This window comes from Brachyistius frenatus, unplaced genomic scaffold, assembly GCF_029030835.1.
Source record: "Brachyistius frenatus isolate BFR_SWC_R1_liver_20210118 unplaced genomic scaffold, ASM2903083v1 Contig_96, whole genome shotgun sequence".
In the NCBI taxonomy this organism is placed as follows: domain Eukaryota; kingdom Metazoa; phylum Chordata; class Actinopteri; family Embiotocidae; genus Brachyistius; species Brachyistius frenatus.
In genome coordinates, this window is record NW_027210695.1 from 670,174 (window position 1) to 685,762 (window position 15,589).

General features: G+C 43.4%; 1 protein-coding gene across 1 annotated transcript; it reads right to left on the minus strand.

Moving 5' to 3' along the window:
- Positions 1-2,377: 2,377 nt before the first annotated feature.
- mtpn (myotrophin) lies at positions 2,378-15,291 on the minus strand. The gene is made up of 4 exons (XM_069711086.1): positions 15,067-15,291; positions 12,060-12,173; positions 10,799-10,882; positions 2,378-3,806 (listed from the first exon to the last, which is right to left on the minus strand). Exons 1-4 carry the CDS (start codon positions 15,136-15,138, stop codon positions 3,720-3,722), a joined length of 357 nt encoding a protein of 118 aa, XP_069567187.1. The 5' UTR covers positions 15,139-15,291; the 3' UTR covers positions 2,378-3,719.
- Between the last annotated feature and the right edge of the window lie 298 nt (positions 15,292-15,589).

The window sequence follows — 15,589 nt, forward strand, 5'->3', positions numbered from 1 at the left end:
CCTCCAGTGATCCTGTGCAGCCCGTGGCGAAACCGTTCGAGGACTAAATGAAAAAAAAATATTGCAGTTTTTTCATCTCGCATTCATCATCAGGCTGAATCACGCGCTTTCTTCGGCAGCCATCAAGATTACTTGCTGCCTCGACGAAGACAAAAGGAAAAGAAATGTGCCTTTCATATTACAAGAATGTCACTGTCAACCGAGAGCGGACACCTCCGTCTTCCTCCGGTCGCTCAATTTGAAAGTAATTTAAAAACGAGCAGGAATAAGATGGTACGGGTTGTGTGTGTGTGTGTTTGTGTGTGTGTGCGTCTGTGGGAGGGTGCGGCCATGTCATTTTATCTTGATGTTTGCCCACACTGCAATAATTGATTTGTCTTTGTTCTCGGGCGCGAGTACACAAACATGGCAAGTGGCCCAGAGAGGCATGCGTCTGCTCTGATTAACAAAAGCCTCGCAGCGCTCGCCGAGTACATCACAGAGCTTTCCTCGCCATTTCTCAGTCTGCAGCTTCCCTTCGGCTGCGCTCATTTGACAGGACCTGATGCAACTCTTCACTGCGCACTCGGTTTCATGCTCCTATCGATTTTTTTTTCTCTCCCCACCCCCCCTTCCCACGGCAGCTCCATCATCCGCTAACCCGCGTCATGCGGACAAGAAGTGTTCAAACACACGTACACTTTATTTGAAATTCTACTCGAGATCCCAACGTTTCCCAACGATCCCGAAGGAGCCAGGCTGAAGTCACTGGGAAATATGTGGGAAGTGAGTTTAAAGGCATCCAAAAACGTTCCATTTTGAAGCAGTGAGGTTAAATTATTTTGCATTTGAAGTGCGGACTTCAAGTAAGCATGACGCAGCATCCTTGAAGTGGCAGAGAAATGAAGTCGAATATGTAGTAGAAGTGCGGGTGGGGTTTTTACACTACCAGTAGCAGTATGGAGGGATGCATTTCTAAGAGTGGATGCAGACAGTTTGAGGAACATTTGGTGTGAAACGGGTAATTTCTCTTCTCCTTTGAATCTCCGTGACGGCGGTCAGAGCTCCCGACGCAATTCCCACAGAGGTGGAGGGGGATCGGTACCAGCGCAAAGTAGTTTAAAACTCATCAGGTATCTGGTTATGGTCCGGCTGGCGAACCACGAGGCCACGTCGTTACGAGGTGGTTCTCCAACTACGGGGAAGACGTGCAGCACGGCGAGTTCCTCCCGGTTTATGTCAGGTCGGGAGAGGGATAAAGAAGCGACAAGCTACCGGCTGTCAGATTGCATTGTAGGCTGAATAATGTAGAAGCCGACACGTCAAAAATACATTTTGCAAGTAGCTTTAGATAATTAAAGCAATAGTTCGGGACTTTTACCTATGGATGAATCTCTCCGTTACATTTAAGCCCCCGTCAAACGAGTTCACACAAAGCCGATTAAGCCTATCGCTGTCAGATGAATCTCTGCATGTCAGAGGTTTTAAATCTGCTGCCCGGAGACGTTCCCACGCCGACCAGTTGGATTTATACTCCGCGTCGTCTCGAGGGCCGAGCTTGTGCGCCAGAGGTTTCTACAGGATGAGCTGGCCAACTTTCGGTTTTGCTGAACGGGGATAAAATAATTCAATCGTGCAGCTTTGATAAGCCTTTTCAAATGTTATCAGATCAGTGAAATGAGTCATTTCACGGTGGTTTTGCAGCAGCGGCGGCGGAGCAGCCCACGGCGGAGTCCCGACATGTGAGCAGGTGTCAACAGGGTTATTGTAATTGCTCTCTCTGGCAGAATGTGCAGACAAAAGTTCAGCGCTGCAGGTTTAAAGGGTAATTTCACCCACATTTGCTTATAAATATAATTTATTTATTTTTTTACAATGAGGCTGCTCACAGTGGTTAGACCTCCGTTATCATGAAGACACGAGTTCAATCTGCGATGCAGCGGTCACACAAATTGAAGAAACTGACCGTGACAAAACTCTGTATGATTGCTGTAATTTCCCACGGACGGCGGCGCTCGCTCGGAATCAGAACTGACTGTCCTATTATGATGCGGCGCTTATTGGAATCCAGACATTCAGACAAATCTAGCCGGTGTCGAAGTCAGCCAGTGATTTATAATGGAAGCGCTCGAGGCGGTAGATTGGTACGACAACAAAGATTAGAGCCTGACAGGTTTTTTTTTTTTATGTTTGGGACGGAGCTGCATTAGTTCACAAACACTGATTAGATCACTCAAGGCAACGAGAATACCGAAAGGTAAAATTTGTCAAACGGCATGATTACCTCAGTTATTCAGCCGAGTCTATGACACTGAAAAATCAGTGGCGGGACGGTTGACGTCTTTGTTAGAATAAACGGACTTCAACGTTTTCAAGCAAAATGGGTTGAGATGACAGATTTTCTTTTTATACATTTTTTATTTCTGTTTTTACAGACTTTTGTCACAACAAAGTCAGCAAGAGCATCATGTTTTTTTTGTTGTTGTTTTTTTGTCCATTACACTGTAGTAATTCATTTGAAAGCAACCAAGAGAGGACAGTGACCATTTCATAGCATAAAAGCAGAGGCAGTTTTGACATGCAGCAAAACAGGCAGGGCATCTAACCAAATCCAAGGCAAGAGGAATACTAACAGCCCCCACCATCAAGCTTTCAACTCTAACCCCTATTTATTTACCAATCATTCACAGCCCCCTAAAGCCCATCAGTTACAAAATACACAGAAAAGCTGCAACGAAAAATGAGTATTTTTTGCTCTGAAATCTCACTCAAGTGGCGACAAAATGAAGTAATTTCTACATTTCCTAATCCTATTATGTGCTGTTAACATTGCTTCAAAAAGGGATTCTGTAAAGATGTTTTTTTTTTTTTTTTTTTCTTTTTAAACTGCAACATTCAACTCTTTCTAGTTAGCCAGCATGGTGATTGGTCTAAGAACAATGTATATTTCTGTCAAAAACCCTTATTTGATATGCAAGTGACACAGGGCCAAGTAGAAAAGGAAAGTCTGACAGCTGGACCTCTCGAACCCAAAACTTCCATAATTTCAAAATCGGATTTGAGGGAGAGTTTGGTCGATTAAAAAAAGAAATCAAGATACATGAAGAGGCCACACAGTGAAAGGTTCATGAAACTTTACAACCTTTCTTTTCAATCTATCTAGTATAGTACAGTGCAATTACTGTTCATGAGATTAGGTCCTGGCTTTACAATACTTATACTGAAGTTGTAAAAATATCAACACGCTATCGAGCTATTACCGTTTGAGTTCTTTATAGATTTAAGAGACAACTGCACAGAGGAGATTTGTCTGTAAGTGGCGAGCTTTGCGTTTCGATTAAAGGAGTCCGATTTGTATTCTGTAGCAGTGTTTTTGGGATCCAAGTTCAAGAACGCGCCCTCAAGTGTTTGGTCCCTAAGGGAGGCGCAATTGACAAGTCCTTCTGTTAAATGGCTACAAACGGAGGCCAAAAGAAGAGAAAAACCTATCCCAAAATACTTGTGGGTGGGGGTAGAAAAAAAAAAAAAGAGAAAACAAGGTAAAGAAAGAAAGAAAAAAAAAAAAAAAAAAAAATTACCAGACAGACAAAATGAACCTCCAACAAACAGACAAAAGCAGTGTTAAGACAGAGGTCGATTAGGGTAAAAAGGGGGCGAGTCCATCTTCTGTCAGGGGACCACTGCATCCATCTGTGTGCCCGTTCACCCACCTGTCCAGCCACCTCCCACACTGTGGTGTCTCACTTGAGCAGAGCCTTTATGGCCTCACTCTGGGCAGCTTTAAAGGCACTGATGCCGTCCGGTCCTTTCTGGTTTTTGTCAGCTCCCTGTGGAAGGAGAAGGGACGTGAATATTAAATATGCTTAGTGAGAGCGTGAAGTCCGGCTCACACCTGCTCAGGGGTTCACAGTGACGAGCAGAGGCAGGGATCCATAGCCCTTTACGAACATAGTGTCCACATATATACACATTGGGATCCAAATATTTCCAGGTGCTGAAGAGCTACAGAACTGAGTTCAGAAGTTGGAACACAACAACAAAAATAACAACAACAAAAAAAAAAAACACATCTGAAGAATTGTGAAGATCAGGGAATCAATACGATAAAGGACTACAGACCAAAACGCAAAGTTTTGTATCCAAGTTCTACGAATGAATTCTACACAGAAGTTGTACCAGCTGTGAGGTTTTTGTTTGAGAGGTGAAAAAAGTTCAGCTCTGCACACGATAGCTCGTGGCCCGGCACTGAACCCCGAGCAGACTCCTCCGGGGCCACCGCGAACGATAGAAGACCAAAGTAAAATCGTTGACGTGATGGATGTGGAAGAAACAAAGTTATGATTAGGAATCTACGATGCTGCACAGCCATTCGAGCTGTAGTTTGCTCTTCTATGCTGACAAACGAATTGCCAATGTTAGAGTATGAAAAGTAGACCCCGCAAAGGTGTTTCACTGTCAGACAGACTGATGAAAGGAACTTCTCGAGAGACTGGGTTGCAAAAGTGGAAGTGAATGGAAGGAGAAGAGGTCAGCCCAAAGTTAACAGTCAGGACCTTCTACTTCAGCCGTGTTTCTACGACATGTTTCACACGCCGCTCAACTCTCCCTGCTACTTTTCTGGATTTCACTTTGCACGGCAGATAGCAACCTCTCGGTGCAGCTCGTCATCATAGCGGCACCACGTGAAACTACCGTGACAAACCGAACAGCGGAACGTCTGCTTCTCCTCCATTGGCCACAGCATGGTTTGCCATCAGTCGTGTAGTCCAGTGAATACCAAAAAATTTAAATTGCAACCAACAGTAGTGGACAGACCGTGCTTGGATTGTAAACCTCCAAAATATTGGCTTTCTATGGTAAACATGTACCTCGTCTGTAGCGCTTATTGCAAATGTTTGGCCTACAGGCAGAAGCCCTTGTTGAACAGCTACTGTTATATTCAAAGAAAACATTAGAGCAAAACTTGAATTTTTCTTTATCCAGACGCCACATGCAAAACCAAGTCACAGATGCTGAGGCCCGAATCCATTACTGAGGACGTTAAACAGACGCAGGAAACGAGACTGGCAACTTGTTGAATTCACTTGTAGTGACAACAGATTTAATGGGCAACGGAGGAGTGGGGCCGCCCCTCGGTTTGGCCTGCCAACTTTAGCCTCTTAGCGAAGGGCTTACAGAACCATGGCAGAGAGGAGTCCATTGTTGCGTGGAGAAGCAGGGCGTCAAAAACAATATGACCCAGTTCAAGTTCGCGGCAGTGTTGAGGATGGTTGTCTGGGTGCAGATTCCAATGCCGCCGGAGCAACCGAGCGTATCCTGAGCGAGGGAGATTTAGCCGGGCTGAGAGGGTAACCTGTCAGATCTACATCTCTAATTGGTGAGGAGATGAAAGACCAAGTGGGAGAGACTTTTGTCAATTCACAACATGCTTCACATTTCTTGGGAGTGTGCACCTGTCAACACTTCAGCTATGTTAAGAGTCCTGTTATGTAACACTTGAACTGTGATGACTCTGGTGGGCCCCAATACCCTTTTGTGGTAGATTGTTTTTTTTTTTTTTTGTCAATACAAAAAAAAAAAGGAACATATGTGCATCTATATTTTAAAGGAAAAGGAAAAACTCACAATTTGGGAAGTAGAATTTTTGGTCGACATCACGGATACGACGCAAGCTGTCAACTAACTTAGCTCAGACTAGAAAACTGGAAACAGAAGGGAACAGTAGCCTGGCGTAACTAAAAAAAAAAAAAAAAAAAGGATGCTTGCAGCATGTATTCAAACACAGAAATCATAAGCAAAGTGTGAAATCAGGTTTGTTACGGAGGCTTTGGTGTCCAGTGGCCTGATTTATATCAGCTGTTTACACACAAAACGGGGCCTAAAAGAGACGTATTTTGGAGACAGATGGTGCGGTTGTGAATTGAAGACAGATTGTGGAAATGAATTCAACCGCACCGACTTGGCGAGGTGATTAAATTATCACGATCGATAGTAGAAATCCAAGAAAACGTCAAACGGCATTGAAGAATTTCAGAACAGAGCATCCACAGTGCTTTCGAAATACTGTGCAAATATCACTTGGTGTACTTTTCGTGTGTAAAGGTACTGAAGGGAACACGACTGGGTTTTTTTTTTCCTGTTTTTTTAATTTTTTATCCTCCACCTCAACACAAAAATGCATTCATTGATTTATTTTATTTTTTTCCACCATCAAGACCCACTGGTCAGCAGGCTCATGTCTAGTCATCAATATTCATGGTATGCATTGCATTGGCCGTTTATGGTTGAGTGTGGGTGTGTAGAGGGCGGGATATAAGACTGATGTGTGCGCACGATAATTATAAATATAATTGTTTTTTGGCGGACGTACATTTTTTTACTATTGTGCGCACGTAAACTTTTAGTATGAATCCGACGTTGTGTTTTACAAATGAGGCCCCGGGTCTTCAAATTTCAAAAAGGAAAGAAAATGATCCTTATTTCATCTGCAAATACACAGAGGGTTCCTTCAGTGTAATTTATCTTGTCAGAGACGGGACAGATTCCTGGAGGAAAACCTGAATCACTCTGCTCTGATAGTGCTTTAATGTTTCTCTGATGTTGTGATTATCCATCAAAAATACTGCAGGAACCAAAGAATAAACTGTGATTAAGTGTTTGTTGTGTCAGTAAACTTTTCCAATAGCTGCTGACTCATTCATATCAGGCTCCTGGTAAACAATCACTGTACTCTCCACTCTAGTGGGTTCAGTGGTTGAAGGGGAGGACAACAAGATAGGATGAAGGCCGCCCCCCCCCCTTTTTTTTCCCTTCTTTTCTCCAGCTCTGGGGAAGTCATTAGTAGCTGGTTCGAGACGATTCCCAGTAACCGACTCCACAGACCTCATTTAGATGGCAGGAAACAGCGATACACCTTGACTTTAGCCCTTTAACTATCAATACCGCGCTTGCTTGGGAACAAATGAGCCATCAGTCTGATAAACAAAACTTTATACCTTATCTTTGAGGCAAAACAATCTCATAATGAGCATTTGCTGCCAGTCGCCACAAATATCGTGCCAAAGCAGCAATCTGGAGTCAGATTTATACTCAGTTTGGATACTTATGGTTGATTTCTGAGAATAACTCTGGCACATACCCGTCCCCTGTTGCTGCCTCTCCGTATACACCATTCCTTCCCCAATGGCCAACAAGCACAGCGGCACACTCCTGACACCACTTACAGTAATGAGCTTCCCTCAACTTGAATAATGACCCCCCATGAACACCTCACTGTCCAAACAGAAAGTAGTGGCCAAGTGGGACACGGTATAATGAATAAGAATAGACTCCCAGGGTGTCCCCAGTCAAACCGAGAAGTATCATCATCATCATCCCAAATTATGGAGTCACTCGGAGCAGCTCTGGGTCAGTAACATAATGCCAAAGACCTGCCAAAGGGTCAACTAAGCTTTCATTATGCCACCAGCGAATGGAGTTGAAAGGTCTCGCATGCATAAGTCTTCAAATACTGGGGCTAGACCTTCACTCAAACCCTATTTGAAATGCAATGCTTGCAACAGACTATTGACCAGATGGCAGCAGTCAAACATTACCGACCTGTAAGGGGTTAGATTTTATAACACCCGGCAAAAAAGAAAAGAAAAAAGGGGAAAGATCAATATCTGTATCGGAGCAGGCACAATTTTCCAAAGCCCTACGTTACATCAAATGTCTTGTTTTTTTGCGACCAACAGCTCGAACCCAAAGACACTCAGTTAAAAAATTTCCCCTCGGGGATTAATAAAGTATATACCTACCTACCTACCTAGTCACATGCGGGAAGGTGGAACCAGAGAATGTTCGCTGGAGAAATGATTTAAGTGACCAATTTCGAATTCATTTTCTATCGACTGAAAATGGACTAGACGAGTAGCCACTGCAGAGGAGTATTGAGATCATCTTTTATCGTCATATAGCTTTTCTGAGATTATTTACCAGGCTGTTTCACTTTACAATTTATACGTTTGGACTCAAGTACAACTAAATGGCACACGCACAACAAAAAGAAGCTCACTTTGTGGAGCCAAGTTTAAAAGACCAGATAACAACAGGCGCTAACTTGACATAATAACACTGCATTTCTTCCCAGTCAACGGTAATGTGCAGAGCTCCTCATAGACGAAAAGAGCGAGTGTGTATTTGTGTGTGTGCCCTTTCATTGTTGACTTAAAATTAACTGGCGGGTCGCTGCAGGCTGTCGTCAGCACTCTTGGCCAGGATCTTATGGCTGGGTCACCTTTGGGGTTAAAATGGCCTTTCATAATTCATTACAAACAACAGCACAGCACGCGGTGAGGGGGGGGGGGGTCACCTCCCATGATGCACAGCCATTTTTGTCTGCCAACACAAGAATGTCTGACAGCCCAACAGTCCCAGTCGGCTCCTTTTATCCACTGCAATGTGGTGGCAGTGGTGCTACAGGTGCTGCCAGACAGACAGGATATATAGCAACACAATCGGTGGTGTGGCTCTGGGACAATCTATTCATCTCATGTTAAGACATATGGCATGTTTTCAGAGCTGTCAGGGGTAGATATATCGAGATCTGGTCCCTGTGGAGACTGTTGACCTTTTGGCTGCATGTGGGTGTTAATCCTTGTTGGTGTTTAGTAGAGATGAGTACGGAGTGAAGCAGCGAAGCAAACCCATGGGTTCACTTAAATCCTCGCCTTCCACCATAATCCCTGTTCAGATGAGCCATGGGTGTCTGTCTCGTCCCTTATGATACCATAGGCAAAAGTTTTTTTTCTTGGGTCTGCCCAATAGGCTTTCATTCACAAAGCAGAGTTGGTGCTTGCAAAGCTGCCAATTTCAGATGCAGAAGAGCTTCTGGCTTTCAGGTGGATTTACTGTCGCTGTAGGAATGTGTCTAGAAGCGGAATTACAGAAAAATGACTTAAGTGGATAATGAAGTCTTTGTATTTTCATAAGGGACAGTATGCAGGGTTTAAACCCAAATTCTTTATTGTGATGTGGAAGTTAAAACTTCTTGTAGGCTTGTAGAGAATAGTTTCTAGATATCAACTAAACAACTAAAGAATAGTTCTGAATCGAGTACAAATAAATCAAGTCAGAACAATATACATGACTATGCTTGAAGACATTGTGCTAGCAACTTTTAAAGCAAATAGCTTACCGAAACAATTGTAAAAAAAAATGTTTCCCCCATGTTGGCATCGGCTGCTTCCTTCAGTTTATCTCCGAGCCAGCAGCACTGACGGCCAGCTGACAGCAGTTGCCAGCTGCTGGCCGATTGCTCGCAAGACTCTGCTGGTTTGTTAGTGCGAGTGCCGGGGCGTGTGCCTGACTTCATGAAAACCGGGGGGATTAATACAACTGACTGCCAACAGGAATAAGATAGCATGGAGTACCGCGCAAGTGTCCCACCAACCTAACACCATTGTTTCCTATTCATAGATTATGGTTTCCTCTTTTTAAACGCCTGCTTCAAAGTGCAGTCGAACCTTTTGAAAAATCTGCCTGAGTGGTGCAAAATGCGAGTGCAAAGAGTGACTTCCCTAATCGTTAGTGTGACTTAGCTTTGTGAAAGCCCCCTCCCCGCTTCTCATTGCTTTCGTTGAGCCAAGATGATGCGACTGTGAAACAGCTGCGTAGGGGAACTTTCATTTACCCTGCCTCATTTAGCCTGACTGGGAACAGACAGCTGCTCACTCACCCTCGGCCTCCCAAATATCCATCTTTTTCCCCTCATATACACAATTCAGTTTGGAGCAGCCTTTGACCAGAGCCTTCGCCATGACATCTCAAGTAAAAACTGACCATCAATTTTGCTGACAGATGTGTAGTTACAAAGCTAAGCCGAGCCCACTGACGAGCTCGTGTTCCTTACATCAGTGCCCAAATGAGCCTGTGCTCCTCTTAAACGTTATGGGTTATATGTGCCACATTACAGGACACTGTCAGTTATAGACACCTGTTCTATTCTACTGAAGCATATTGAGTGTTAAATGGCCGAAGACTACCAGACACAAAAAATAAACGAATGGGGTACTGAAAGAAAAGTAGCTATTGTGGGCCCACTTTGTGTGACATTTATTGTCCACCGGGCCATCAATTTCCCTGCAGTCAGAGTCATTTGGACGGTGGTGAAACCGAGCTAGAGCAGCTTGGCTGAGCGGAGGATCTGCCATTTATTTATGACTGGCGTGCATGCACTTGCGAGTCAAAAATTCAGGTAAGGTGTGGAACAAATTTTCTAAAATCCTTCACTTACAAATGAGGCTTTGTATTTGACTGCGATGGAACCGGACCAATCTGTTTTCTCTGGCTGGATTGGACATTAATTATTGTGTGCTTGTTATTCGGTTGAAGTGCTGCAGCCAATGCCAGCTGTGCCTGACTCAGTATTGTCTCTCTCCTCACAGCTGGGACTAGATATGCACAGGGCGGCGTGCGTCTATCCGACTGAGGTAGCATTTAAGATGGTTCCAGAGGTAAACACCCACGGGGATACCGAGGTGGAAGGATGGGGCAGACATTTGGATGGAGCAAAAGGGCTGCGCACCTATGAATGAAACGGCTTAAAAACAAAGACAAAAAACAAACAAACAAACAAACAAGTGAACAGTGGCGATGCTGCTGTGATGCTCTATGAACATTCCAGCACAGCCTCCACAGGACTGTGTTAAAGGGCCTTTTGTCCAATGAGTTACCTCATCAGCACTCGTGGAGCCTCTGACACATTAACATGCACCGACGGCTGAAGGACACCCGGGTATTTGCATGTATGAATGCACGCTTGAATCAGGGTACCAACCTTTTCTAGTAGGACCTGGACACAGGAGAGGTGACCTTCAAAACAGGCAGAGATCAGTGGAGTGAACCCGTGTTTGTCTGGAGCCTGGAGAGGGAGCGGGTGGGAGAGGTATGAGTGGGAGGCAAACATTTTTTTAAATTAAAATAACAATAACAAGAGAAAGAAACAGAAAATACAAAGAAAAGCTTCATATCTTAGCGGATCGTAGGCGCAGCCCCAAATCCTACACAGTGGCGTAATCCCTCTTTTATCCAATATAAATAAGAAAAATAGCTCCTGCAAGAGAGTTAGAGAGGTTTTCCTTCCTCATTACATTCAGAAAGTTTCGACAAGGTAGTGCACTTCAACACGATATTGATCTCCCTTGTTTCAGTAGCTGAGGTAGTGAACATGACAAACAGACACAAGGATTTAAAGTTGTACTAACATACAGTCTCTGCTTGGCCTCTCAAGCCACAGAATGTTTGCACATTTCTCTGAGAAGACTGGTCCAGGCTGGTGATTTGCGGAGTCCAATCTTAAGCAAGGGGAGAGATGCACCTTGCTGATGTGGGCGCATTGGGTATCAACGAAACAGCCTAAAAACTTCTCATAAAAGTAGTATTGATCTACAAATAAGTTGGTTTCACTGGTATCCTGAGGCTGTTTCTTGCTATGCCTAGAAGTGAACCAGACTTTAAAAAAGGTGCCATTTTGCACATTCAGTCCTGCAAGTTACCAAACAGTCATCTGATACCTTTAGATACTTTTCCTTCCAGCTGTCGCTCATGTAGGAATTGTGGAATTGTTTGGTTCCTGTATGCAATGTTGTAAGGACTTTACTATGTTAAGTGCCTCTTGAAATAACTTGTGTTGCGATTTGGCCCCAAATAAATAAGATAAGATTACATTGAAAAAGTTGAAAATTACAAAAGAGTTAAGCTGACACTGATCAGCCCACTATTACAACACCGGAAGAAACGACTGAGGCTCAGTGGCCCAATCAGGTTAAATGTGAAGTCTGGCAGGCTTAAAACAATCACTGAATGAGAGAATGGACAAAGTTTGAAATAGCAGAAGATAACGTGGTTTTAACAGCCAGGTTGCCATTGTTTAAACAAACCGATGACATTTGTGTAAAAATCAAGCAGTTTGACAATGGGCTCAGACTGTGAAGGGAAGCAGGCACACCAGCAGTTATTTTTGTGGTCACTGTAACCCTGGTGAGAAGGCAAATGAATTCAAAAAGAGTGGCAGGGGAGATGGTTGTTGTGGCGCTTACATTTATATCGGCTCCCTTAGAAATGAGGAACTGCACCACATCCGTCTGACCAAAGTCTGTAGCGTAATGCAGAGGCTTCCTCCCACCATCCAGGGTCCGGTTGACATCTTCGGACTGGCAGAGAGGAGAAGCACAGGTTAACAGAGCGGAAATATATTGATTCAATTTCCTCACAAGCCAACGATATGCATTTTACAGGGGATCTGAAATGCCCATTTACTTGGAACGGAAACTTTCACTGCCTGCAATAGAAGTCGGTTGCAAGCATCCACCAACAAACCCCTTTATTTCCCTTCTGCGGTGTCGAGACCTCCCACGGTCCCCCCCCCCCCAACCCCACCCCCTCACACACACACTTGTTTCCTTCCCATACTAACCACACACAACCGAGAGTATACCAGGTGGCCCTCACATAACAATACTTAATTCAAGAGAAATCCATCACGGCTGTGCCTGTCAATTCCAACTTTTATCAAAACGGTGTATGATTTAAGTAGTTCCCTGCATATAGGTGAAGCCATGAAGATCATTGATTAGCTTGGGAAATGTCTCTCCATCTCCATAGCAAAGTATGGAACAGAAGAGGCCCTGGAAGGTTGAGGAATATCTTGTTTCACGAGACCTTCATATTAAAACACCTGAGCTGGGGATGACAGAGTTAGCTTGGCTATCTGGTTCCCCTGGGGCAATTAGAGCAAATCTAATAAAGCGGAGATCCCAATAAAAGGAGGGAATGGGCAAATAGCAGTGATAGATATTCTTTAGGGATAATATCATATTATAATTATACTGATATGAGATTACATATGATCTGGAATTCTGGTTATAATAATATAGTGTCCTTTCCCGATCTTAATTCCTACTATTCTAGTTTAATGATACAGATTTCAGAACTTATCTACTCTGACAGTGTCTGCTGTGAGAAAGGCAGATTAAGATCTGCAGAAGGTTGAGGATTTCAGTGTTCATTTCAGTTTGAATTCGTATGGCAGGAAATCACACACGTCGCCAATGTGTTAACAAAGCCAGCGGTCCAGTTACATGGGTGAGTTCTTGGGCCCTGGATGCTGGCTCTTGCTCATATTCATTTCTAATGGACCGTTAAATGAAACCATCATTTATGGTATACATTTGATTTGTTTGTAATACAAGTGTAATAAATCAAATATGAATGGAAACAGAAAGGGGCAAAAACCTGCAAGTGGTATTTTATAAATTTCCCGTGTTTCTTTTTATCCGTTTCCCCTTCCCTGGCCTCGAATGAATGTGAAGACCGGTTGCGCAAAAAAAGCCTTTTCTGTAACCACCAACTAATTCAGAAACAACATCCTAATCCAGGCTGCACCACTGCCTGCCTGCCTACCTTCATCAAAAACTCCACTGAAGGTCAAGTTCAACGTGCTGAACAATTCTTCATTTCACACCCGAACCCACTGAATCCATTAGCAATGATGGATAACGAACCTCTACCTCTTCTAATAGTGTTTAAATGTATGGCTGTAGCTCCAGTGGCTGATAAAATAAGAGAGTGGTTCACAGTCACAATAGAAAAGGATAAGGCACTGGAGCTGTTTATACCCAGAATTAATTAAATGGCCACATGTTACAACAGATATGAGATAGATAGATAGATAGATAGATAGATAGATAGATAGATAGATAGATACTTTATTAATCCCCAAGGGGAAATTCAGCACTCTCCTATGGAAAAACCCCTTGTGTAAATATAAATAAATAAAATTAGATTCCACTCAACATGCAGCAACTGTAATCATATATTAGAATTAAACATTTGGTGGTTTAAAAGTCAGATAGACCCCAAACTTTTCCGAGGTCCGTGTATCAACCTTATTCCTTTCGTCGGCAACCAGTCAGCGGGACGTCTGAATCTCTTCAATTGACAAAGCGTAGTTCAATCAATAAAAGAAAGTACAGCCGTGTGATGATTTCGCCATGTTGAGTCTGATTCAGTAACGGCAATGAAAACGGTGATGATTCAAGAGACAATTGCGTCTGTGGTCGACATTATTTTTTGGCATCATCTTTTAGTATCTTCTGAGCTAACTCGGGACCTGAATGTAGAGGAAACAAAAAAAAAACTACAAAAAGGATCAGGTACTATCCAAGTAAAGCCGAGTTAAGCCGAACCGTGCCAGTGGGGGAAGCAGCTTTAGACTCCGTTAAGGTGTGAAAACAGATGAAGTTGGATTGTAAAGAGAACTGCAGCCTGAGTAAATGTAATGAGCACAAGTGATTGAAAAATCAACTGTGAAAGTAACCATGAAGCCTGTGTTTACAATAACTTCAAGATAAGACTGTTTCGATAACGCGTTTATGAAATAAAGGTCAAGACTTTTTAATCAATATCTTCCAAATAGATGACGTAGGAGAGCTGAAGGTGCCTGTGGGTCTGCTGTAGCCGACCCCCCACCCCCCACCTCCACCTCCGAGCCCCCACCCCCCCGCGAGACACCGCTGGATCCTGGGCCCCGTTAGCCGCTAACAGTTAGCTACACGTATCTCACAGCGGTCAGCCGTCATACCGACTGTAAAAGAAAAATATATAATTTCTCCAATAACTTACGTTGTTGTATAAGGTGACATTACAAAACAAATAAAGAACAAAAATAAAAAAAACAAAAAACAACCGTTATTTGCTTGGTCCAGCGGACGCTACTAGTGCCTAGCTTACCAACAGGTTGCTAGCCGAGCTACACACGGTTCCCGTAGTCACAAGCCTTTAAATCCATCCGACATTAAAATAACACACAAAAAAACAAAAACACAAGGTCGAAATGTTCCGCCAAGAACATTTTTTTTTACAAAAAAAACATCAAATCGAGCTCCATCGGTGTGACAATTCCGCATTACCCCCCCCAAAAAAAAAAAACACCGCAGCTACCGCTAGCTGGCTAACTAGCCTCCGTTACCTTTTTAGCGTGCACACCTGTCAAAATGAGTTTATTTATTGTTGTTGTTGTTGTTGTTTGTTTGTTTTGAATCTCACCGTTACCAGCTTGGCTTTGACCTCGTCCAGGTCCCCGGTGTTCAACGCCCACATCAGATCTTTATCGCCCATCTTCCCCGACCGAAGTTTAAAAAGCGCTTGAGCCGGAGCGGAAGAGAACTCGCCCTGTGGTTCGCGGTGACTGCGGCGTCGGAACCGCTCGACCGGGTTGCGGGGTTCCGTTTTCAACAGTCCAGCGAGGAATTTTTTTTTTTTTTTTTTTTTAATTATTATTATTGTTGGATTTTTTTTTTTTTTTTTTACGACCCCGTCGAGGAGTGAGAGGTTTTATTAAAAAAAAAATAATAATAATAAAAAAAAATTAAATAATAAAAAATTGGGTTCAAGAGAAGTTCCGAGAGGCGAAGTAACAGACGCGGATCCGCCTTTTCTGCAAACCAGAAGTGTTTCCGATGCCGTTACCCGGAAGTTCATATTTAAACGGTGGTTTATGTTGCGTTTAGGTGCAAATGTGGAAACGAGGGCATCGGAGATTCTCATCGGAAGGCATATTAGCCGAATA